At 38.8% G+C, this 22,582-nt stretch overlaps 3 protein-coding genes across 4 annotated transcripts in view; all 3 read left to right on the forward strand.

Annotated features, from left to right (window-relative positions):
- The window catches only part of LOC146463808 (serine/threonine-protein kinase N2-like), a 27,687-nt gene extending 19,931 nt beyond the window's left edge, over positions 1-7,756 (forward strand). For both annotated transcript variants that reach the window (XM_085083991.1, XM_085083990.1), the window contains 12 exons: positions 565-655; positions 1,330-1,421; positions 1,525-1,612; positions 2,084-2,172; positions 2,748-2,810; positions 3,242-3,380; positions 3,623-3,703; positions 4,547-4,654; positions 5,149-5,229; positions 5,471-5,530; positions 5,749-5,850; positions 6,608-7,756. In XM_085083991.1, coding sequence (XP_084940117.1) covers positions 565-655; positions 1,330-1,421; positions 1,525-1,612; positions 2,084-2,172; positions 2,748-2,810; positions 3,242-3,380; positions 3,623-3,703; positions 4,547-4,654; positions 5,149-5,229; positions 5,471-5,530; positions 5,749-5,850; positions 6,608-6,649 — 1,036 coding nt within the window. In that variant the 3' untranslated portion in view covers positions 6,650-7,756. The remainder of the gene's footprint in view (positions 1-564; positions 656-1,329; positions 1,422-1,524; positions 1,613-2,083; positions 2,173-2,747; positions 2,811-3,241; positions 3,381-3,622; positions 3,704-4,546; positions 4,655-5,148; positions 5,230-5,470; positions 5,531-5,748; positions 5,851-6,607) is intronic.
- Positions 7,757-10,758: 3,002 nt separating this feature from the next.
- Positions 10,759-22,127, forward strand: LOC146463809 (abasic site processing protein HMCES-like). Its single transcript, XM_085083954.1, has 8 exons — positions 10,759-10,801; positions 10,879-11,019; positions 17,415-17,654; positions 18,393-18,579; positions 19,408-19,509; positions 20,101-20,166; positions 20,339-20,436; positions 20,984-22,127. The coding sequence occupies exons 1-8, from the start codon at positions 10,776-10,778 to the stop codon at positions 21,102-21,104; spliced, it is 981 nt and encodes a 326-aa protein (XP_084940080.1). The 5' UTR covers positions 10,759-10,775; the 3' UTR covers positions 21,105-22,127.
- Positions 11,291-12,324, forward strand: LOC146463810 (uncharacterized). Its single transcript, XM_085083883.1, has 3 exons — positions 11,291-11,892; positions 11,996-12,135; positions 12,320-12,324. The coding sequence occupies exons 1-3, from the start codon at positions 11,624-11,626 to the stop codon at positions 12,322-12,324; spliced, it is 414 nt and encodes a 137-aa protein (XP_084940009.1). The 5' UTR covers positions 11,291-11,623.
- Positions 22,128-22,582: the final 455 nt, after the last annotated feature.

The raw sequence follows: 22,582 nt of genomic DNA on the forward strand, positions 1-22,582 counted from the left end.
CTTTCGCGTTCTGTCAAGACGATCGACGGATCGCCATGTTGTTCGCACCAGGCCACAACCGTGCAGCATTTCTCGTTTAAAAAACATGGCGTCAAAGCTTCGCACTGCTCGAGCTGTGAAGCGTTGTGGTAGATTTATAATAACAGGAAAATCGGTTTTATACTTCAAAAGCAGTGGAAAGGTAAAAAGTAAGTGACCAATTGGTGGGCGGCTTTGAATTTTATTTTTATCGATTTGGCTGAAAATCAAAGTTATTGTTTGTATAATGATCGTGGCATGAAATAGTTAATCGCCCGCTGGCAACTAGTTGTGAAATTCTGGTCGCCAGTGCAAAATTTTTACTCGCATTGGCGACCAGGAAGGCGCAATTTCGGACCCTGTATTCTCTTTAAAATTGCTAACATCCTGAAAAGAAGTGTTAGGCCTTTCATTACCAGCTGACCTCTGGTTATTACAGCATGCAACTAGAGTAAAAATGACAGGCTGCTCAGAGTCTTTCAAGATTTTGTGAGCTTTTGACTATATCTGCACCATTAGTAATTTCTTGCATCATATTTCTTGCAGACCGCCATCACCCCCCACTAGTTCAACAAGTCACATGAACATTGAAAGTTTTCGATGTATCAGTGTGTTAGGCAGAGGTCATTTTGGAAAGGTGAGTCATGAATATAACTTGGAATTTCTTTCCTAGCTACAATAATACTGTTGTTCATCTTTCACTAACAGTTAATGAAATATGATATGCTATAAGTGATTTTGTAAACAGTAATATGAAAGATCAATAGTTCTATTTTACACTAGTTTAGAATTCAAATTATTCTCTTTACCTCTTTCCTTCAACTTTTATTTAAGGTCTTGCCCTTTCAGTGCTAAAATCAGCATGTCATTTCTACTAAATGATTATTATTAATTTTAATGGTTTTGTTTACTTGTTTGTTGTTGTTGTGTTTCTGAGAAGGTCGTTTGCACCAGTAGATTAACACATTGAAGCCTTGTTAATGCTGTTACGCTCTTGCTATTTTGTCGGTAGAAAAGTTGTATGGAAAGTTGCTTAGTGTAAGATGCCCTGAAATGAACCTGTCTCGCAACATTTAAATTGTTGTAGCAGGATGTTGTAGAAGGTGCCACACCAAGTAGAATCAAGATCTACTTTTTGCAGCAATTGCAGCTATTCTCACAGGTCTCCAAGGGGTTTTACCCAAGTAATGTTACATGCAATTTGTCTTGTAATGGCACCACAAAATTGTATGGCAAGTTGCGCAAACTATTGCCTGGTGTTTACAACAGTGCCTACATGGAGTAATATTTGTTCTTTTGTTTTCATTCCAGGTTATTTTAGCAGAGTACAGAAACACTAATGAACTTTTTGCCATCAAGGCATTGAAAAAAGGGGATATCATTTCACGTGAAGAAGTTGAAAGGTAGGTGCAACAGTCATTACAAGTCCTTTCCTTGAGTCATATTGTCATAGGATGGTTGGAAAAACAGTGCCATTAATCCTGCTGTTTTTGTTTGTATTTGCAGCCTTTTGTCTGAGAAAAGAATATTCTTGACAGCAAACAAGATGAGACACCCATTCCTAGTTAACTTATTTGCATGTTTCCAAACTGAGGTAAGTCACAATTCACTTCCAGGGAAACACGGTTTGTGGTAAATCCATTGAAAAAAAACTTCAAAAAGACAAATGAAAAAAAAAAAGACATTTTCCAAGTCATAATGGGAACAACCTCTGTTATTCCAACATAAGAAAATGCTTCCAGCTTCCATGGATTGTCGACAAACAGCTTCTACAAATGCATGCAAATTTTCTATATTAAGTAGCTTTGATGCATAACCCAGGGTGGACCTCCCCAGCCCAGTCCTCATGCCACTCTTTTCTAAAGTTATCCCTTCCTGTGAAAGTATGTAGGGAAACAGGTTTCTTTTGAGATAACAAAAGATTCAAGATAGGCGTTGCTTGTGATGGGTGGAATCTACTGTGCTCAGAGAAGGCCATGCCTACAAGACCTATGAGGCCATGCCATCCGCAACACAAAGTATGGCATGTATTTGTCAACATGTGTTTGTTGAATTCATCTCTTAGGAACATGTCTGTTTTGTAATGGAATACGCTCCTGGTGGTGACCTTATGATGCACATACACGCAGACGTCTTTTCAGAACCTAGGACAGTGTAAGTTACCATGCAATAACTATGTCTACAGGCAAGATGTTAAAAACCATTTTGACCTGCACTACTGTTGAGACAGTTACTTTTGTATAATTATTTCAAATGGCGCATTGTACAGAAGGATTCACTTCAATGTTCAAGTCTATGCAGCCATTTACCATTACCCCTCTCTCCCTAACTGTGGCATAGATAGTTTTGTTCATGTTATTTATTTTTCACCGTCTCACTTGGGACTAAACATTAACTACAGCCTTGATAATCATTTCACCCTTCGGCTGAAACCTTGTAATAATATTAAAAACAAATCACTTTACTAAAGTGTCAATGTATTTAACCTAACCTGAACTCTGGCCACATTGGTGGGAGGCGAGTGTTCTTACCACTGTGCCATCCCTGCTCTCCGAAATGTGCTGTATTTCTGGAATCAAGAACAGACAGCTGTGTCATGGATAATTAAAGTGGAGTAGCATCAGTGCGACCCTTTGTAAAGACTGGCATGTTGCATTGTGTCTGTGCTATGGTACAAGTGGCAGCAAAGCACCAAAACTTGATATTAATTTTTTATCTTTATTTTGCAGTTTCTACACATCATGTGTTGTGTTAGGTCTACAGTATCTTCACGAACATGAAATAGTGTACAGGTAAGCACCCTGAATAATTTAAGTCTGTTTTTTTATTATATAGATAGGAATGTTTTAACTGGAAAATACACCACTCGGCATAAAATTCATAGGAAACTACATTCAGGACCTGAGTGGCATATTTTCAATATCTTCACTAGTTAGGATGTTGATGACGTCATTTCCCGCTTTTTCACGGTTGTTTGTGCAAACAGTCGGTGAAAAATGGTGAGCGATAGATTTGTGTATATAATAAAAAAAGAAAATTACACGTTGGCTTGAAGATAATGAAATTTTCTTGTGTTAAAAACATTATTTTTACCACTCGAAAATAAAATTCATGTCTTCGTACCACCGTGTACTATCCTCTGTATATTTATCCACACAACTCAGTTCCATCCCATATCTCCAAACTGTAGAATTTTAATTTACGGCTGATTCTCTTATTCCAGAGATCTGAAGCTTGACAATTTGCTGCTGGATTCTGAGGGTTATGTCAAGATTGCAGACTTTGGTTTGTGTAAAGAGGGAATGGGTTTTGGGGCACGGACAGGCACCTTCTGTGGCACACCAGAGTTTTTAGCACCAGAGGTAAGTAATCCATCTTTGCCACTGTTGCTCCATCCGCTATTATACTATGCTATGATGAATTTGCTCAACTTATTAACTCAGTTTTATGCTTTGAAGAGGATGTCAAAAAGGCCAGCCTACAGTTTTGCTGAATGGCTAAAAGAGTCTTGTCTTTCAATCAATAAATGGAATCAACTTTGCTAATGTGTCAAATAGTCCAGCCTGAAACTGTGATAGTTCTAATAGATGTGTTGTATCTTTAGGTTCTTACAGAAACTTCTTACACACGTGCTGTAGACTGGTGGGGACTGGGTGTTCTCATATTTGAAATGCTAGTAGGAGAGGTGAGTAAATGATTTCCAAGGGAAAGTGTTCTTTGGATGAAACAGTCTGGATTGCAGCCCTTATAATATTTCCTTAGTTAATGTGTGCACTCTTCTCCACATATTTTCAGAATGTCATTGAGTGTTCTCAAACTCATTAATAATTCAAAAGCCAAAGACAAAGGAAATCATGCACCGTGACGTGTTTTGATATCTGATGAAAAACTCCTCGATTTTGCATCCTTAATTTCTCCTTCAAAATAGGTTTGTTTGAGAAGTTGTATCAAACACTCGTCACAGTGTTTCATCACAATATCAAAAACCTCGAAGTTCGTCAAAAATACTCCGCTACGCGTCGTATTTTCAACTCTCTTCTCGGTGTTTGATATGTGATGAAACACTGTGTCTCGTGTTTGATATATTACTTAATACCTGTAAATGTAACCAAACAAGTAATAAACTCCTTTTCTTTCTGATTAATAATTCCCATTTTTTTTCACACTTGATCTGTAATTATATTTATAAATACTTCACCGCATTTGGCGCTGGCATTTTGAACTTTATAATGCTGTCATTAGGACGGCGAAACGGTGTTCCTCGCTAATTTCGCGAGTTTTTATTTTAAAATGTTTCTGCAAAGAAAATATTTAATTAAAATAAAGTGTGAAGACCAAACTTCTCAGAAATTATAGTGTGGGCCTCCTAAATGCTCCTAGCATGTTTTTCTAAAGGTTGCTTGGTAATTGAAAACTTTTGAGTGGGTCAATGTGCCACTTCACGAAATGGCCCAGCTGAAAGCAAGGTATATTGACCAGTACAATGCATCCGATCTAACAGTGTTATTGTGGTTGTTTTATTTTGTAGTCTCCGTTTCCTGGAGACGATGAAGAAGAGGTGTTTGATTCCATTGTGAACGACGAAGTTCGTTATCCAAGGTTTCTTTCAACGGAAGCTATCGCTATCATGAGGAGGGTAGGATTTTAACTTCAAGTTTATTTTTAGTAATGGAATAGAAGGAAGATATGATTGTGATAATTGTTATTATTCTGATTCATGCGAAATCTAACTAAATAAAACAAGAGGCTGCCTCTGGCGTCTTGTGCCGTACAGCCAACACCAAAAACTGTTTACAAGACTCATAGCTTGGGGTACCTGTGGAAATTCGCGACGCGAAAAAAATAATTTGAACGCCGGCCATTTGTAGACTTGTGGCCTCACGGCACAATTGAAAATATTGTTGAAGAGTCGCCCACTAGTGGTTAAAAGAAAATGGCGATTCAGGGAAGCTGTATTTGTTGCAAAGGATCCTTTGTACAGACTGCAATTTACTGTCCCCCACAGTATTTTGTCTAGTTCTGAGTTACTCCTCTTTGCCAGTACTACACATTTTTACTATCTATCTTCAGTCGGTCTTTCTTGCAATTTGTGTTTGGTTTTCATTTATTTATATTTTACCATTCTTGCAGTTACTTAGACGGAATCCAGAAAGGCGGTTAGGAGCCAGTGAAAAAGATGCAGAAGATGTCAGAAAACAGCCTTTCTTTAGGGTTAGTAAATGAGATTCATTTGCGTACAGTAAGGACTCTAATTGGGGTAGGGGCGTTTAATTGTTGAGGGGATAAGGGAGATTCAGAAATGTGTTGAAGAGTTTTGGGGTACGTTGTACTAATTTGGATTTCTATCTTCCTATTTTGACCGAAGGAGTTTAGAAATCATCCACGCGGAGATTAATATTCTTAAATATGTGGCTGATTTATTTTTATTTAACAAACTTTTATTTCTTGTTAGGACATGAATTGGGATGACCTCCTCGCAAGAAAAGTTCGACCTCCTTTCGTTCCTAGCGTGGTAAGTGATTTACTGACTCTGCAGACGTTTGTACCTCGCACGTGGAAGCTAAGTTGAAATGCTGCTTTCCGTAAAGGAACGTACAGGGTACTATGCCGTATGGAATGCTAAAAGTAATCGTTCAATTTGTAAAGTTTTGTTGGGACTAAAAGATAAAGAGATCAGTTTTGGTACCGGCATTCTGGTGGGCTGCTAAACTTGTTTTGGTTCGTTTACAGCGACACGCGGAGGATGTGAGTAATTTCGATGAAGAGTTCACGTCAGAAGAACCAGTCCTGACTCCACCAAAAGAAATTAGACCGCTTTCAAATGAAGAACAGGTATGGATTTGTACTATAAGGCTTTTGGTAGTTAACCCTGTTGTTTACTTAGATAATGTTACGGAAGATCGACCAATTGCCATGGCACACCGCGTTTGTGATCACTTCATAGCCATTCTTCAAATTTTCTCATCAATAATATGGGCAGCAGCCCTCTTAACTGAGGAGTTTGCTATTGCTCGCTGGCCGGATAGGCAAAGAGTAGGTTTGGTGGACTTTCGACCTGCCCCACTCCGTATCGCGTCTCGCCACGCAGGTGTATACGCTCGATTGACAAACCGCTGTCCCATGCGAAGTCTGAATCATACACGATGTCACTTAATGGAATTATTGTATGGTTTAATTATCATGGACCTATTTCGTGTTTTTTTTTTCCTCTCGGTCCGCAAGCAATATGTAAATTTTCAGCGTTTGAAACCGCGCGTACTTTTGAGGAATGAAAGCTGTTGAGTGTTGTCGTTCATGGTTTATTCCTTTTTTGTTGTTGTTGTTTATTTTCTAATGGATAAGGGGTTTGTTTCTAAAGAAACTGTGGTGCTACGTGGGTGGGGGAGTAGAAACGAATGTTTTGTTTTATCAACAGAGTTGATAAAGTAATTTAGCCACCGTAAAGAGATTCAGGTGCTGACGTTTCGAGCGTAAGCCCTTCGTCAGTGAAGCCCCGGCTACGAAGAACTCACGTTCGAAACGTCAGCGTTCGAACATTGTTTTCAGTCAAAAATGTTTGGCACTAACCAATTGCCATTTATTTTTCCAGGTACTCTTCGCTGATTTCAACTACACAGCCGACTGGTGCTGAGGGATATCCAGACAAGATTATTTTATACGAGTAGTGTAGCTAGACAAGGATTTTCATTTTTACAATGTCAGGGGGCGAGAGAGAGAGCGCCTCCCATGTAAAGCAGTTTTATGAAAGAAAAGAAGCAGTGATTTTATTTTTATCATAGTGCGGGCTTGTAAATCCCTCCCCGACCTCCAGAGAAAACGTAAAGTAAAGAGTAGTTTGTGCTGTAAATACTATAAAATATACGTTGTCACAATTCACCCTCAAGGCTTGTCGTTTAGTTCGTGATATTTTTGATGAAGTGTTTGGCTTTTGGAAAATCTCTTTATCTGCCCTGAACGTGATTCGTGATGCGCGCGAGAGAACAGAGACGTCCGGTTTCTGATCTTCAAATATATTATAACACGCGAATACGTTTAGCGACTCTCTTGAAGTGTGCCATTTTATTGTTTGCAGTGCAATAGTATTCAAACTGTTTGTATTATTTTTCGTTGAAATGACAGCGAGCGAAGGTAAATCTTTGGCAGTCTGTTCCTTGAATGACATATGAAGAAACTGATGTAGACTTGACAAGCAGCACCTCTTCTTTCATGTATCGTACAGCAGAGAGCGAAAATCGCACGAGAACGTGACACGCGCACCATCTCGCGCGCAACGTTGGCGTGGAAACTCGAGACGCTATCTTCATTGCCTAGAGTTTCAAGTGGCTGTTCTTGTTGTACGATTCCTTTTGAAAAACGAAGATAAGCCTGCTTGTAGTCTAATAATAAGACTCTTTCGTTTATGTATCCGTTTTGCTTTTGTAGAGTGCTTATTCAATTATTCATATTATTTGTTTTGCCTTCGTTTATCGGAGCGAAGTCGAATGAAATTAGATGTGATCTTACAATTATACATGTACATAATAAAACAAATTCCCAACCTCTACCCCGAGATTGTATATCGTTTATTTTACAGTATCAATTTGGAATTAAAACTTGATGGATTTGAGTTTAATTCCCAGAATATTTGATTTGTACCATTGTTATTATTACTGTGAAAAGTCTCTACTTTGTTCTAGCATTAAATGTGGCCTCATGCATTTTGTGGCGTTTATATAATAAACTCCTGAGAACTCTTTCACGTTTCGTTTGCCTGGCTTTTAATATCCTCTGGTTTTCTATTTCCTCTCAATACTCAAAAGTTTTTTTCTGCGATGAGGGCTTCTTCACCGTTTCCTGTCATGTAGTCTTGATAGCTGTTATTTTACTAGTATTATCATTTTGGGGGAGGGGGGCGGGTGGTTTGGACGAGTTAGTGACGATTTCACTGCGGTTTGATCGCAGCGTAATGAGGGAGAAGGCCCTTATATGAGAGCATTTTGGCACGCGTCCAAAGGAAAAGCGCTGATCCGGCAAGTATAAATCAATGACACCATTCTCTTTCAAAAAAATAGCGGTTTAGACGGGTGATTTGAAATCGTCTTAAAAATCGTATCAAGCATCAAAACGTTGCCGGCGGTTTTCACACTTCCACACAGTCATTTTTGGGAGTCATATTATCCCATGGGGAGGAGGGTAATACGTACGAATGCCCTAAAAACGTCTGCGTGGGAGGCTCATTTACTATATCATCAACTCTTGCACGTTTTATATCCCTGGGGTGGACATTAAGCTATATCTGGAACTTAATTTCGAAAAAAAAGAAAAAAAAAAAAAAAAAAAAAGAGGGTTATGCTGATGAAACACTTGTAGATATGCAATGAACAGTGGGCAGCACGGCAAGTCCCAGACTCCCCCAGCTCGGAGAACAGTCTACAACTAATACATATTTCCAGTTTTAATACAACGTTAGAATCAGCTACCGTACCTAGCTGGCATTAACGCATCAGGGTCACTATAAACCTACAATCTTGGACAGATTAAGGTTGGGGTAAACGTGAATATGGATGGAATTTTAAGAGGTTTAAAGAAGGGATAAAGGAAAGAAAATTGTTTTTTGAAACACCAACAGAGAGTTGCCCCCAATCCAAGAGCACAGGGGACTGTTTGGGTGCCCACATATCAATTTTTAACTCCAAATTCTAATTTTTAAACTACATCAAATCTTAACTATTTCTTATTTCTCCAAATCTTACCCTCTCCCCCCAAATATACCTAAAATCCCCCCCCCCCCAGAGTTTTACAAAATACCCCAAAACATTGATTCGTGTTATGAGCTAAGTGTTTTTGTATTGCTTGAAACGCAAACGAGATATTTCCGTTTAACCGACTTAAGCGGCGGAGGGGTGGTCTTAATTTTTCATTTGATCTGTAGAAGATTGAATCTTGGACAGATTAAAATGAAAAATTAAACCCTCCCCCCCCCCAAAATCAATGATGAATTCGCGTACAAAGCAAAACGCGCCATTTTTCCATCATTGAAATGGGGGAAGGGGTCGTCTTAAATTTTCGTTCGGATCTGTCCCAGATCGGTAGCGAGACGAATATAAAATGGAGCGAACACTCCAGCGATGACAAAGGGGTGGCTGTTGGGGTGAATTCATGTTAGCATGGATTAAATTAACATTTACATAATCATGAAGTAAAATGAACATAAATATTCAAGTAGTTTACTTGTTTATATAAAGCAGTAGAGCAAACACGTGAGCGACTTGTGAAAACTCCGCTAAAACTCAGCCTAGGCGTTTTACCAAGACGGCGATAACAATCGTCCGTCTTAAACCTGGACCAACATCTCATGATCAAGAAACCATTGATCACACAAGGTCGAGGAATCCCGATGAATGGAGGGGGAAGAGAACGCCTTGGGAGATAAAAGTCGGGCGGCTGTCTTGCCAATCTCAGTGAAGACTTTAGCCATATCCAGTACCACCGCCCGAGGAATTCAGCCCGCGCTCCACGCGCTCATATTACCTCTTCCCCGTGATAACGACGGCGTGGGAGTCTGGGAGAGCAGATGGCTGGGCGGATTTTTGTGGAAAGCAAGCAAAAATTATTGTAGCTTACGAGGCAAGAAGCTCGAAAATCGTTCTGCGCGATCAAAAAGAACTGCTGAACTCTGGACCTTATCGGATAAATATAAATGCTGAGTACACTCATCGATTCATTCCTGCATATTCAGCGGGATCGGATAATCAGCTCACAACGGACGTAAGAACTTACTAGACATAATCTGCGAGCAAGCACTCGAGAGCTTGCTCGCAGGCTATGCTAGAAGAGGCTGGCAAATGAGTGACAGTTTAACGTCGCAGGACATGGTAGCATTATGGGTTAATATAATGTGAGATTATAAAAGCTCTACACTTTGCGTGAACACAAGTACTAGTTACACCAGAGGGAATAAAAATGGCGGACCGGCTGGCAAGACATATTGGGCGCGATGCATGCGACCAAAATTTTCGGAAATTCCGGTAAAGAATCAAATGGTACGGCAATTTTCGAGAAGTTCGTTTTGAAAATTTTGGTCAACTTTCGGAGGTTGTCCTTTTTCTCGGGAATTTTCTGTTGCATTGGGGATTTCACTTCGATCGGATACTCGGCGCAACCGGCCTGGCGCTAGCTACACTGTACTCCAGCGGTGATCGACGTTGTTTAGGTAAGTAATAACTTGGCACATGAAGTGTTTCTCTCACTTCACCTAAGATGATTTAGAATTCTTTGTTCAAGCTTTTTGCTTTGATAACGAAGGAAACATCGCCTACGGATGAGTCGAAAACAAAGAAGAAATACGCTCGACGTACGTAAACTTTATTTAAGTCTTATATTAAAAAAAAACTTCTCATCCGAATTCCCGCAATCGCGTCGAAAGTTCTGTGTCCTAATACTATGAATATGAGCTTACAGTTCTATCGATACCTCGGAAAAACAGAATCATTCGTCGAGGACGACCACTGGCCCTTTGAAATTTTTGAAATCCTTTGGCCTGTTTCTCGATCGAAAGTGAATTGTCTTTGCTGATCGAAAGGAAATTTTGTAGCGCGCAGTGCAGTCTGACCAATCAGCGTCTTTGTTGACGATAACCCGATCGTATCATTGGCTGAGAGAGTGGCTGGGACTGGGTTGTGGGACCCTGGACCGAGGATACATTTTTCCCGCCATTCGATTCCCGCAACTACATGCTAGTCATTCGCAGTAGTCTTTCGTGCGAAAATCTTTGCGAAATGAAAAAGGGTTGGCCATTGGTTTGGTGCGTATGAACATAGGGAAACCTTTTAAGCCTTTTTAATATATATATCAATAACTGATCGTTTTTGTTTCATTTAGTACTTTAGACGCTGAGGAATTACCGAAGTATCTAACTTACAGAGGAAAAGATGGAGACATGCATCAGCCAAAATGGAGGAATAGCGAGAGTGCGCCGGTTCTTTATACTCCTTCGTACAGGATAATTTCTCCAGCTTTGAGGTATGTATCAGAGCCTTACATGTAAATACTGTATTAGGTAATATTTTTCGTATGGATTGGTTTGGCCTACTATTAAAGTATTGTTAAATAATTGACACGAACGATTGTCGGCATTTTGTTTCGTGCTTGAATATTGTTAGTTAAGCTTTAATACATGAAATTCGTTTGAACGAAAAGGATGGTGTCACTTTTGTAACTTGCACGGGAAATGCCTTTTGTCCTTCAGTATCTACGCACTGTGCTTATATATCTATATCCAAGTTCATTTAAAGTGCCCATAACGGAATTTTTTTTATTTTCTCATCTGAATCTTTACATCACGCGAAGAACGTCCGCGAAAAAAATTTCCCATTTGCTTGAAACGCGAATTTTTTATGAATTTTACAAATCTTTAAAATCCTATTTTATTGCGGTCCACCCGCCCCGCTGATGAGAATGCCGACGGGCTCACAATAGGGCCACGTGACATAGTCTGTGACGTACATTCAGGAACTCTCGTGTCTATGCACTCACTTGACCTTCAGTAAAGTCCGTTCGCGGCAGAAAGAAAATCGTGAGATTCACCGGTAGGAAGGGAAAAATTCGCTCCAAACAAGTACGCTCCATGGCAGAAAACTTATCTGACACGGAAAGTGAGCAAACTGCTGAAGGAAGCAGCCAGGACGAATTTGAAAGCGTCGAAGTCGAGGCGATAGATGGCGTCCACGAAACAAGTAATACGTGTGAAGATGATGATACACTCGAACCGTACGCGGACGAGCCGATAGCAGACGAAGAATGGCTAAAAAGATATCGCAAGGAACAAGAGGAGAAGCGACGACTCGAGGAAAATTTAACGAAACGCTTGGAGAATAGAGTGCGTGTTAGTGAATGGTAAAGTTCTCACCTTGCATTTTGCATACGCGCTCTTCATTATCATCTCTCAAAACTATGGCCAAGTACTCACATACATTCGAACGAATTATTTTCCATGTAGGTGTACTTGTGGTAACTGTAGCCGTGATCTGCTAGCAAATATCAGCGAGTGCTACTGCTGCAAGGAACTGGAAGGCAATTGGGAAGCGCAGACTAGCGACATTGTTCTCGCGGAACTACAGGAAGGACACATGTTGAACTGTGATAATAATAGCTTGTCTTGTTCTCTGAAATTTCGGCCGTAAATTTAATTGTAGGATGGAAGTTGTTAGCTTGTTCAATGAATAGGTTAATTTCCTTTTTGTCACTGTCCCACAGTGAGAAAATGTCATCAATAAAACGTTTCCATTCTATTGGTTTTGTTTTGCTTTGACTTATCACGCAGGCTAGAGGTTTATTGCTGTGGAATGCCTTGTATACTTTGCATACTGTTGTAATTCCCTCCTCCTGTGGTATATTTGTATACAAGCTTGTTGCATCCATTGATACTAAGATAGTATCTTGAGAGACCTTGGTCTTTCCTATAAAGTTTACGAAATCCATTGTATCTTTTAGGCGCATACGTCTTGCGAAATGTTCGAAGTCTAAGAAGAGTTGGCGTCTAATGTAATTCGCGTCTGTCACCGTTGTCGGGACAAATTTGAGCCCTTTAGAAATAACGCTAACAGGCTGTCGCTAAGTTGTTGGTTTAAAAAATTCTTTATAAATTTCTCGTGTTTTTCTCTTTGTGTCTCAATCGGTTTTTTAGCCAATTGCTTTCTGCGCTCTTTGCGCTTGTTATTTGTTTTGTGCCCTTTTTATTTTGAACCCCCGTTGTGATGGTTAGGTTTTCAGAGATAACACTGTTATACTTTTCAACATTTTTATTGTTTGCAGATTCTGCAACACATGTGTGTACAATATTTGTTTGAGCTCGTTGAATTCTTGCTGCAGTTTATCTACCTTACCTACATCGTGGTTTACAATGTTTTCTGTGTTCGCCGAGTGCGACTGTTCTCGCATCGATCTATTTACATCAGTGCAAGAATTTGTGCTAGTATTTCTTGAGAGCTTGGTCTCAACGAAACTTCGCGGATCTCACGATATATGAGAATATATACCAAAACAATTACGCCATGTTTTATAAAACTTGCGACTGAGTTAACAGTGAGGTCAAACTATAAACCTCAGAAGGTTACAACGCTTAGAATGTCACAAGCGGGTGTGAATATTTATCGAAAGCTTACCATTCGCTTTTCCCTGCTCCTCTTCGAAGGTGGCTCTTGGTCTTCGTCTTCCTTTCGCTTAGCATGTTTTGAAGGACAAACACAAACGCCGATGTCATCCTACTTCAGTTCACGTTTTAAGTTTAAACCTGAATTCATCAGCCTTGCGAAATCCTCGTCATTGAAGTGCATCGAGCACAAGGACGAGGTCTTTCCAGGCGTCCACATCTTCCTCCGCTCCAGCATAAAATCGATCCATTTCTTTCGCCTCCTCAGTCTTTGCGGGCATGTGGTCCCAAAGAAAGGAATCCTGTGCATGCTTATTCCATTCGCTTCGTCTTTGATGTTTCCACATCTCGCTGCAACACATCTTTCTGGCATTTTCGAGAAACGTGCAGAAATACCGCGACTTGTTTTCAGTGAGATTCAGAGAAAGGCTGAAGTCACGTGTTCCTGAATGTACGTCATAGCTCTTGCTAAACCGAGAGGAGACTAATGCGAATGGTGGGCCAAAATGGCGGGCAATTTGAACATCTTATAAAATTCATTAAAAATTCGTGTTTAATGCAAATCGAAAAATTTTTTCACTGAAGTTCTTAGGATGACGTTTAGATTTAGATGAGAAAATAAAAAAAATTCCGTTATGGGCACTTTAATAAAGGGTTGGCATAATTTCCTTAATACAAACATAATAACAACATTGCCCTGTTTACAGTAAAAAAAAAAGCAACCAAGAGAAAGGCCCGCATGCATAAGAAAATAGAAGTTGGTATTTCTACTTCACGAAATCATGTGGGCAATTGGCATTGTCACATTGACAGATCACCACCTGTCACATAAAGTTTGATTTCATAGTTCAAATTTTTACTGAACAAAATTTCAAAATTTTCATGGTCACGGTTCCAAACTTTGCAGCAAATGAATACAGTAAAATTATTAAGCTTATGTTACTTATTCAAGGCAACAACAAACCATTACCATATCTAGTAAAGACTGAAACATAATTTTTTACTAGAAATACGTGATTCGCAAAACCTCGCGAAGCTGGGGCTGGTTGGAAAGCCCTCTTTACTCGTATTGTAGCATCAAATGAGGAGATTAAAAGGTTACTGAACATAGCAACTATTTTAATGAGCATGGTCTTTTCGTAGTTCCACAGGCTAGTTTGCGGTTGAAATCTATTTCTGACACGACGAAATGTACAACGGGCGTGCAGCGCTGTCGTGTTCAATGAATTTATTTCCCACAGAAAATTATTTTACAGCGGCCAAAAACGTGTAATTTCTTCAATGCAATCTTCCCCAAAAAAAGTTTTCTGGAAGAAAGGGGAAAGATTCAGCAGAGATATTTCTATCCAGCGAATATTGATGAACATTGCAGTTGAAATTTGATAAAAGCAAACTTTCCCGATGTATGCAAATTTTGCTCCAGCAAACTGTTGATGCCAGTGTGTCTGCCAACCTACTGCTGCCAAGCAACGTTCTCTTTGTCTGACGCCGTTCATACTTTGTTTTTCACTGTTGCTAGGCAACATTGCGGACATCTTCAAAGATATAATATATATATATATATAAATATATTTTTCGCTCGAATTTGTGCGGCTTAGCTCCACTCGGCCCAACAAATTTATTAACCTCGCTTCGCGAGGAAATAAAGGTGCTTTTCAGTTCAACTTTAGGGGGTGTTTACATGTGAAAACTTGCACCGGTACAAGCTTCATACCAGTGTAACGTTGTGATTTAATATTGTGTTTACATGAAGGGAAAATTTTTCACTTCATGTTCAAATGAAGGGACACCATATACCAGCCAACGTGTGTTTAAATAAACAAATTTGTGATTGTGACGCCATTTTGGTTTGGGGGCTGGGTGTCAAAAACCACACATGTACTACCCGTTCCAGACTCCAGGCAGAGTGATTTCATGCTGGGACAGACAGTTGCACTTCCTCTACATGACATCGAAATAAGTTTTCATACCAGAATGAAAATCTCGCTCCTGTAAAGAAACTGGGGTGAACTCGCACTGGTATGAGATTTTGTGCTGGTATCATGTAAACGAATGGAGAGGCACAAGAGGGAACCAGATTGCACTCATACCGGAATGAAAGTCACACTGGTGTCATGGAAACAACCCCTTAGTTTTGGGGTTAATATTGTATAATTATTTTATGCATTGATGATTATGATAATAATAAGAAGAATAATGAGAATGATGTATTATTCAGTAATGACACATAAGAATAATGTGAGGAAAAAGAGATGATTAAGAAACAAGTAAGTTATTTTTTCAAGGTCCTCCCCCCTCCCCCCTTGTCAGATGAAACACTTTTGGGAACCCCTCTTCTTGCTGTACTTCCCCCGCCCCCCACCAACCTAACACGTAATTGATGAATAGTCCCTCATTGTACAAAAATTGAGAAGAATTTTATAGGAACGAAATCAATATCAATGTCATTCGCTTGATTGTCTTTGCAATTGAACTAAAAAGTGGTATAGGCTAATTGTGAATAGAAGGCAATCAACAGGGCCTTATAAATCAAACTTAACTCTCCCAGGCAGTGGGGGGGGGGGGGGGGGGACTTAAGGTTAAAAGTGGCGGGAAGGTCCAAAGGAACTTCACGATTTCGGGATGTTTTTTTTTTTAAGAAAATTTTGGCTAGTATTTTCATTTTACCAGGGATTGTTTTTGGAATTAAAAAAAATGGGGAGATTGCCATAAGAAACTTGTTATGGTAAACATTAAGCTTTTCTGTGTTTTCTATGTAAGCTTTTCTTTTCCAGCGTGGGATTATTTTGGATTTAATGTTGGCTTAGGGGATTTTTTTTGTCTTTTCCTTCAAGTCTGAAGGATATTTTTGGGTGTAAATTTATAACCCCATTTGCACTGCCCCATCACTTTTAACCCGGAGTACCTCCTGGGCTTATTCTTATGGTCATTTCCTCGACATAATAGGTTACCATAGCAACAGTATAACCTGATTAAAAAACACCCCAAATTTTAGCTTTAAGAAGGTTTGTACAAAAAACCTTTACATAATATATATTAAATATAAACTTTTTCCTTAGCTAGGTAATTGAGTTACTCATGTCGGAAATGCCCTAAAAAGGGTGGTCACTGTAGTTTAATCCCTTAAAGGTTTCGAAAAATCAGTCTTTTTTGTTCTTTGTAACCCCAGTGTTTGTTAGTCTAACAGTATTGCCAATGAATTCCTAGAATGCAACTTGATATGTGTGCCAAATTTTATATATGAGTGGGTGTGTTGAATAAATTCACTAAACTGGTGAGTCTTTAAGTGACTGTGTTAGCTATACTCCTAAGAGCTGCAAGTGGGTAGAAGAATAGTAAAATTTGAAACTTCCTTTATGGATTTTTTTATCTTTTTTTTTTGGACAATCTGTGGAGAATAAACTGCAGGCAAAGTTAATGCAAGGGCTACCAGCCCTATATAATTATGTGATTGGATTTCTAAGTATAGGTGTTGTAGGTTAAAATGAATCCAGGTTAAAATGATTTCAACCTAGGTTGATTTGTATTTTCCTCTGTTAAGGTTGGGTAATTTACATCTGAAACAAAGGAAAATACAAATCAACCTAGGTTGAAATCATTTTAACCTGGGATTCATTTTAACCCACAACATAGGCATGCCCTCAGTTCTTATGTTATGTACACAGTAAGGAATGCATATAAATATTTAGTACAAATGTTGTTAACTGGTTATAACTAAAACACAGTGACCCATATTTTGTTATTATGAAACTATATGATTAACATGACTGTTCCTGAATTTCATGTCAACTTTTTTGCAAACTTTTAAAAGTTGTAGGAAGAATCTTTGATTACTGCTACTTTAATTACACTTCTGCTAGCTATGGCCACTGATTCTACTGCTAGTGTGGTTATATTTCTATTAGGTTCAAAGTATTTTTGGTTTGAATGATCACTTTTCATCTATACTAGGTTAGTTTCTGAAGAAATTGTGGTGCTGCTCCGGTGGGGGAGTAGAAGCAAGTATCTGGTTTTATCAACTAAGTTGATATTACTACTAGGTAATTTGGCCACCATAAAGACATTTGAGTGCTGATGTTTCAAGTGTTAGTCCTATAAACTGTAAAGGCAAAATTATTTGCTCAGAATCTGACCAGAAATTGCTCTGACTAAGGGCTGACACTCAGAAAGTCAGCGCCAGAACCTCTTTATGGTGGCATGGCCAATCTACTGGTACCCAGTTAGCTTAGCAATTCAGTTGATAAAACTACACACTTTCCCTCCATAGCCCAGTAATGTTATCCAGGGACTATTTCAAGGATGCTTCAAAAGACACTTCATGTATGCCTGAAAGAGTTTTGCAACTTATGAGATATGGATTACTTCCATTCTGGCGCAGTGTGGGTCCTGGTCATGAAGAGTTTGCAGAAAACAGAATGAGTTATGCCAGATCAGAAACCTTACTGACAACACGTTCATTTCGCCCTCTACTGGTTAAAGGGCAACGCTGTGTCATATTAGCAAATGGGTAAGAAGACCTGTTAATTATAAGAAACTTATTTTTGGATTAATAGATTTTTATGCTGACAGTAATAAAAATATTAATTTATTTGGGCTCAAAATTAAAATTATTTCCAAGTTGTCCCAATCCATAAATATGCTGCATAACCTGAGCCAAGACTCAGTTACCCTGATGCCTGTGAAGTTTGTGCTGTACTTTTGCTTGTTCTAGCCTGTAGTATAACAATCCACCTTTTGTCAAGCTTATGTCAAGTAATCCACCTTTTGTCAAGCTTATGTCAAGTAATCCACCTTTTGTCAAGCTTATGTCAAGTAATCCACCTTTTGTCAAGCTTATGTCAAGTAATCCACCTTTTGTCAAGCTTATGTCAAGTAATCCACCTTTTGTCAAGCTTATGTCAAGTAATCCACCTTTTGTCAAGCCGTGGGAGGCGGCGTGGTCCAGTGGTTACGGGCGCCGGACGTGTAATCTAGAGGCCCCAGGTTCAAGTCCCGCTCCAAGGCCACACTTTGTAAATAGCCAACTGATTTGCCTCCCACCAGTTGGGATTTTAAACAACGTTATTTTCAGTTTGCATATTTATTTCACTGGTTTATGGTGTCCCCAATTAGCATTAGAGCGCTAAATACTTCAACACTTTAAGTCATTTATTTTATTTATTATTTTGTATTTATTATAGCCTGTTGAATTTATTTGTGTCCAGTTTGTTGTACTCAACTTTTCTGTCAAATTTTTATTTATAAGTTTTTTTAGGTGGGGGCAGCCAATCACAAAAAATGGGAGGCGGCAGCAATATTATTTCTATCCTAAAAATGCCAGGGAGAAAATGGCAGCAGCAGAGTGCTCGTCGTCACAGTGTGGCATAAAAAGTGATTGTGTTTTGGCAATGGCTGGTTTGTACGAGTGTAGAACAATTTGGACACCATTAAACGTACGTATCAGAAATTAATCCCATTTCAGTTTACACTTAAATCTAGAATTGTCAAAATTTCAACTTTTGGGTTTATAATTCAACAACGTTCCACTCCCTTAATACAAATATAAGACATGTTAGCCCACTGACTAACCTATCCCAGCCAAAACCAGCCTTGATAAGACATAAGAGAAATAGGTGAGCAAGGGCTGAAGATATTAACAAGTTTAATCTCTAAAGTTCACAAATTATTTAAGTTAAAATACTGCATGTGCTGCTTGAAAATAATATAACAGCTTTATGGTAATTTACTGGGCTAGGGACCCAGTTTAGTTTCTTTACATAGACTTGTTTATGATCCCCAGTCCCCGATCCTCAATCCCTGATCCTGATATTCCTGGAAACCAAAAATATAATGACTTATAAGCAAGAGGTTATACGGTATATGTACCGTATCTCCACTTTTCATAACACACTTAAATAGCCAATCTAATATTCTCCCTTGAGGTCAGTGATGGTCTTCCTCTATCATTTGCCATAAAGGAGTACATGGGCCTTATTAGTATTGTCCAAAGTTTTAAGTTATTTTTCTCTACTATCACCATTATTGTCATTATCAGTCATCAATCAGACTACATTGGAGTATGGTTGCTGATCACTATAAAATATCGCTGTAGCCAGTACTGCAATCCAATTTAAATGAAGGTAGCAATTATTGATTTACTAAAAGTACCCAAACTTGGAAACAAATTGTGTAAGTGAGGGAGGGGTTATTGTACAAAAATTTGTACCCGCTGATTATTGACATATAGGGTGCAGTCTGAACCTTAGTGTTTTAATGAACAGGAAGATGGAGAGAAAGTTCCAGAAGAGCTGTTTTCATACTGTATAATCACAGTGGATGCCTCTGAAGCTATCAAAAACCTGCAAGCTGGTGAGAGGATGCCAGTAAGCCTGCTTCCATATTTTATCATATTACTCATCACAAATTTTGCAAATGAAATGATTTTCGTAGGTTCTTTTGTTTTCTGAATCCTAACATTTTAGTTTCAAAATGTGGACGAAATACATCACAAAACCTGTTCATATGTGTACATGTAATTTTTCCAAAATTTAATATCAGACAGATTAAAACTTAAATAATGGGAAAATTAAACATACTAGCTCCCTTTATGCATGCAGCCTTTTGATTTAAATCTAGCAAACAACTGATTGTAACTGATAATCTTGCTAAAGTCAGCTGTGAGTATTACTTCTGGACTTTCTGACAACAATTTGAACACTTCTTTAAGGTTAAATTCCATTGAAAACCTGTGATGATTGAATAATTATTTTTGATGCCTTGCACTACTAGTTGCTCAGATTATATCCAGCGCATGAAGAAACTAATTGAAACATAATAAGGGAGCTTTCAATGCTTTTACTCTCTAAGCATTTATAGATTCAAACAAGTGATAATCAGTTTTTACTCAAGAGTTAACAATAATTATTAATGACAACAAAGTAAACACTTATCATCATTTGCCATGCATACATTAGGCTATTCTGGATGGTGACAAAGAGATTGAGGCATGGTTAAACTCCAAAGAAGTCCCTGTTGATAGGGTTAGTATCTCTCTCTCGTTTCTTTTCTTTTCTTTTCTTTTTTTTTTTTTCTTTTTTTTTTTTTTTTAGTGTATTCTTGCCTGTGGTTCAAATGGTCATAGTCAGAATGTCCTCTGTATAATTTCTTCAAAAAATAAATTGTATATTAACTACTATGCAATTGCTTTTTAAGGCCTTGAAACTTCTGAAGCCCAAAGATTGTTTGGTGTGGCATCCAGTTGCTAACAAGTCCTTGGAAAACTCACCAGAGTCCATTCTGCCTCTTCCCGGGTACATTTAAGTAAACAAACAGTAATATTATTAGCATTATAAACTTAATACAAGCTACTAAATTTAAAAAAAAAAAAAAGTTATTTTATTAAATTTCCCCGGGAGAGATAAAAAGCAGTAAGAAAAGAAAGAAAGGCAGACCAACAATAAGAAAACAAGCCGGTATATGTCGGTACGTTCCGTCCCTTTTCTTTAGACTATCCACAATCATCAAAAAATATTCATTCTTGATGTGCAGACGCACTCAACTGAACCGACAGAAACTTTCCAGTACAGACTTAATCAAAGGCGAAGCCTGAAGACTTCTCAGAACAAACTCTTCTAATTTGAAGAAAACATCGCAGTATCGTATAATTGCGCAACTCCAGTAATTATTGCCACAGCGCTGTAAAATTAGAAATGAAATGAACTCGTAGGTTTCTAGTCTATGGAAAAGGGCGCTGCTGCCAAGGAGGCGGACTGATCAGGGCGGCTGTTTTGGAAGTGTTTCTTCAGTTCTCACTGGGATCAAGTAACTGAAATAATAGTTACTTATGATTTCTTCTAGGTTCAAAAGAAGTAAGAATGTGTCGACACGGACAATCGATACGTACTTCCCAAGGATACCTAAGCAAGAAAATAACAAGTCCAATGAAGAGCCTACTACAAAGAGAGCTAAACGAGAGTAATCGAAAATCCGACTCTCTAACCACTACACCACGTCCACAGTCTCTCAAGCTGTTGTTGTTATTGCTCCTGCTTTACATCCTTCTGTTTAAGAGCCTGTTCACATGGAGGTGGGGGACTCCGGGAAGGTGAGGTACCCCGCCTCGGTGGGGTAACCAATCTCTCCATACAGTCTCTTTTTTTCTTGATCGCGTTCACATGAGATGTAGGTACACCACCAAAGCGGGTTGTCCGGTCAGCCAGGCCGGGTAACCCGCTTAGCCAGCGTGAGTTTTTTCCATGTGAACGCTGAAGGTGGGGTAACCCGCCCAGCTGGTGTGATGTCCACCTGGGCATTTGTCCTTTGTTCTGAATTCTGAATTTCTGAATTCCGCCAAAGTCCACCAGAACAACACGGCTGCCAACCACTACGAGCCTGATGCGCTCTTTTCATCTTCAAAACATCAAGAAAAACAGTTTTAATGAAGAAAATTAATTTAATTAATTAATTCTAAGGATTTGTTCCTGATGCAATAATAGGTGGCTTATTTTAAAGGGGTCTGGTAATCTGTTTTAAGCCTACCTCAGATTGAACGGTTGATTTGATTTGATTGTAAATCTGAAACTTGATTAAATTAAAATTAAATTGAAATACTGACCACGCGATAGCAATTTAAAACTCACCCCAGTGCCCCGGGCTAGCTTTTTTTTACGACGGGTAGGTGGGCTACCTCATCATCCCGAGGTCATCGTTGTAAACCAAAGTTGAGTGAAGAAGGTGAGGGAAGAAAATCATGTCTTGTTTGTTTGATTAGCTTTCGCTGTTAAAAATATAAAGATAAAAACCAACACAGGAAATGTTTTAAAAGTTCTTTAGTTTCAAGTTGGTAAAACCATGTACAGAACCTGTTGCAATTCATTTAGCCGTAAACTGATCCGTAAGATCATAACTGTAATTAGCATTCAAGCTGTAAGTCAACATCTTAGAAGCTGTCATCCACTTTGTAAACTTTGGAATTTTTGTCGAACAGACTTTCCTGAAATGATTGGTGTGTTCTGTAATCTGATTCGTTAAATGAGGATATGTTGTATTGTCGCTTCAATAGACTGGGATTAACCCCAAGTGTTTTGTTATATTATGTTCTTGGTATTAAATCTCTGCGTTGGAAACAAATTCTGTGTGGATTTACTGTCTCGAAGATTTTCACTTGCCGTTATAGATTCAGGCGTTTGCGCAGCCAGCGAGTGTTCCCCAGGAAAAGGCTTTTCTCAAAGTGTTTTTTTATAGAGTGTTTCCCGTCCGTCTGTTTGTGAAGAGAAAAGCATGTTCTCGCAAGAATTGAAAGCTTGTGGAGAGTAAGTTTAGTCCGTTCTGTCCGTTTTTGAAGACAAAACCATGTTCTCGCAAGAGTTGAAAGCTTGTGGAGAGTAAGTTTAGTCCGTTCTGTCCGTTTGTGAAGGGAAAAACCTGTTCTCATCAGAATTAAAAGCTTCTGAAGAG

This window comes from Pavona decussata, unplaced genomic scaffold (genome assembly GCF_977016875.1).
Source record: "Pavona decussata unplaced genomic scaffold, jaPavDecu1.1 SCAFFOLD_174, whole genome shotgun sequence".
Taxonomy (NCBI): Eukaryota; Metazoa; Cnidaria; class Anthozoa; order Scleractinia; family Agariciidae; genus Pavona; species Pavona decussata.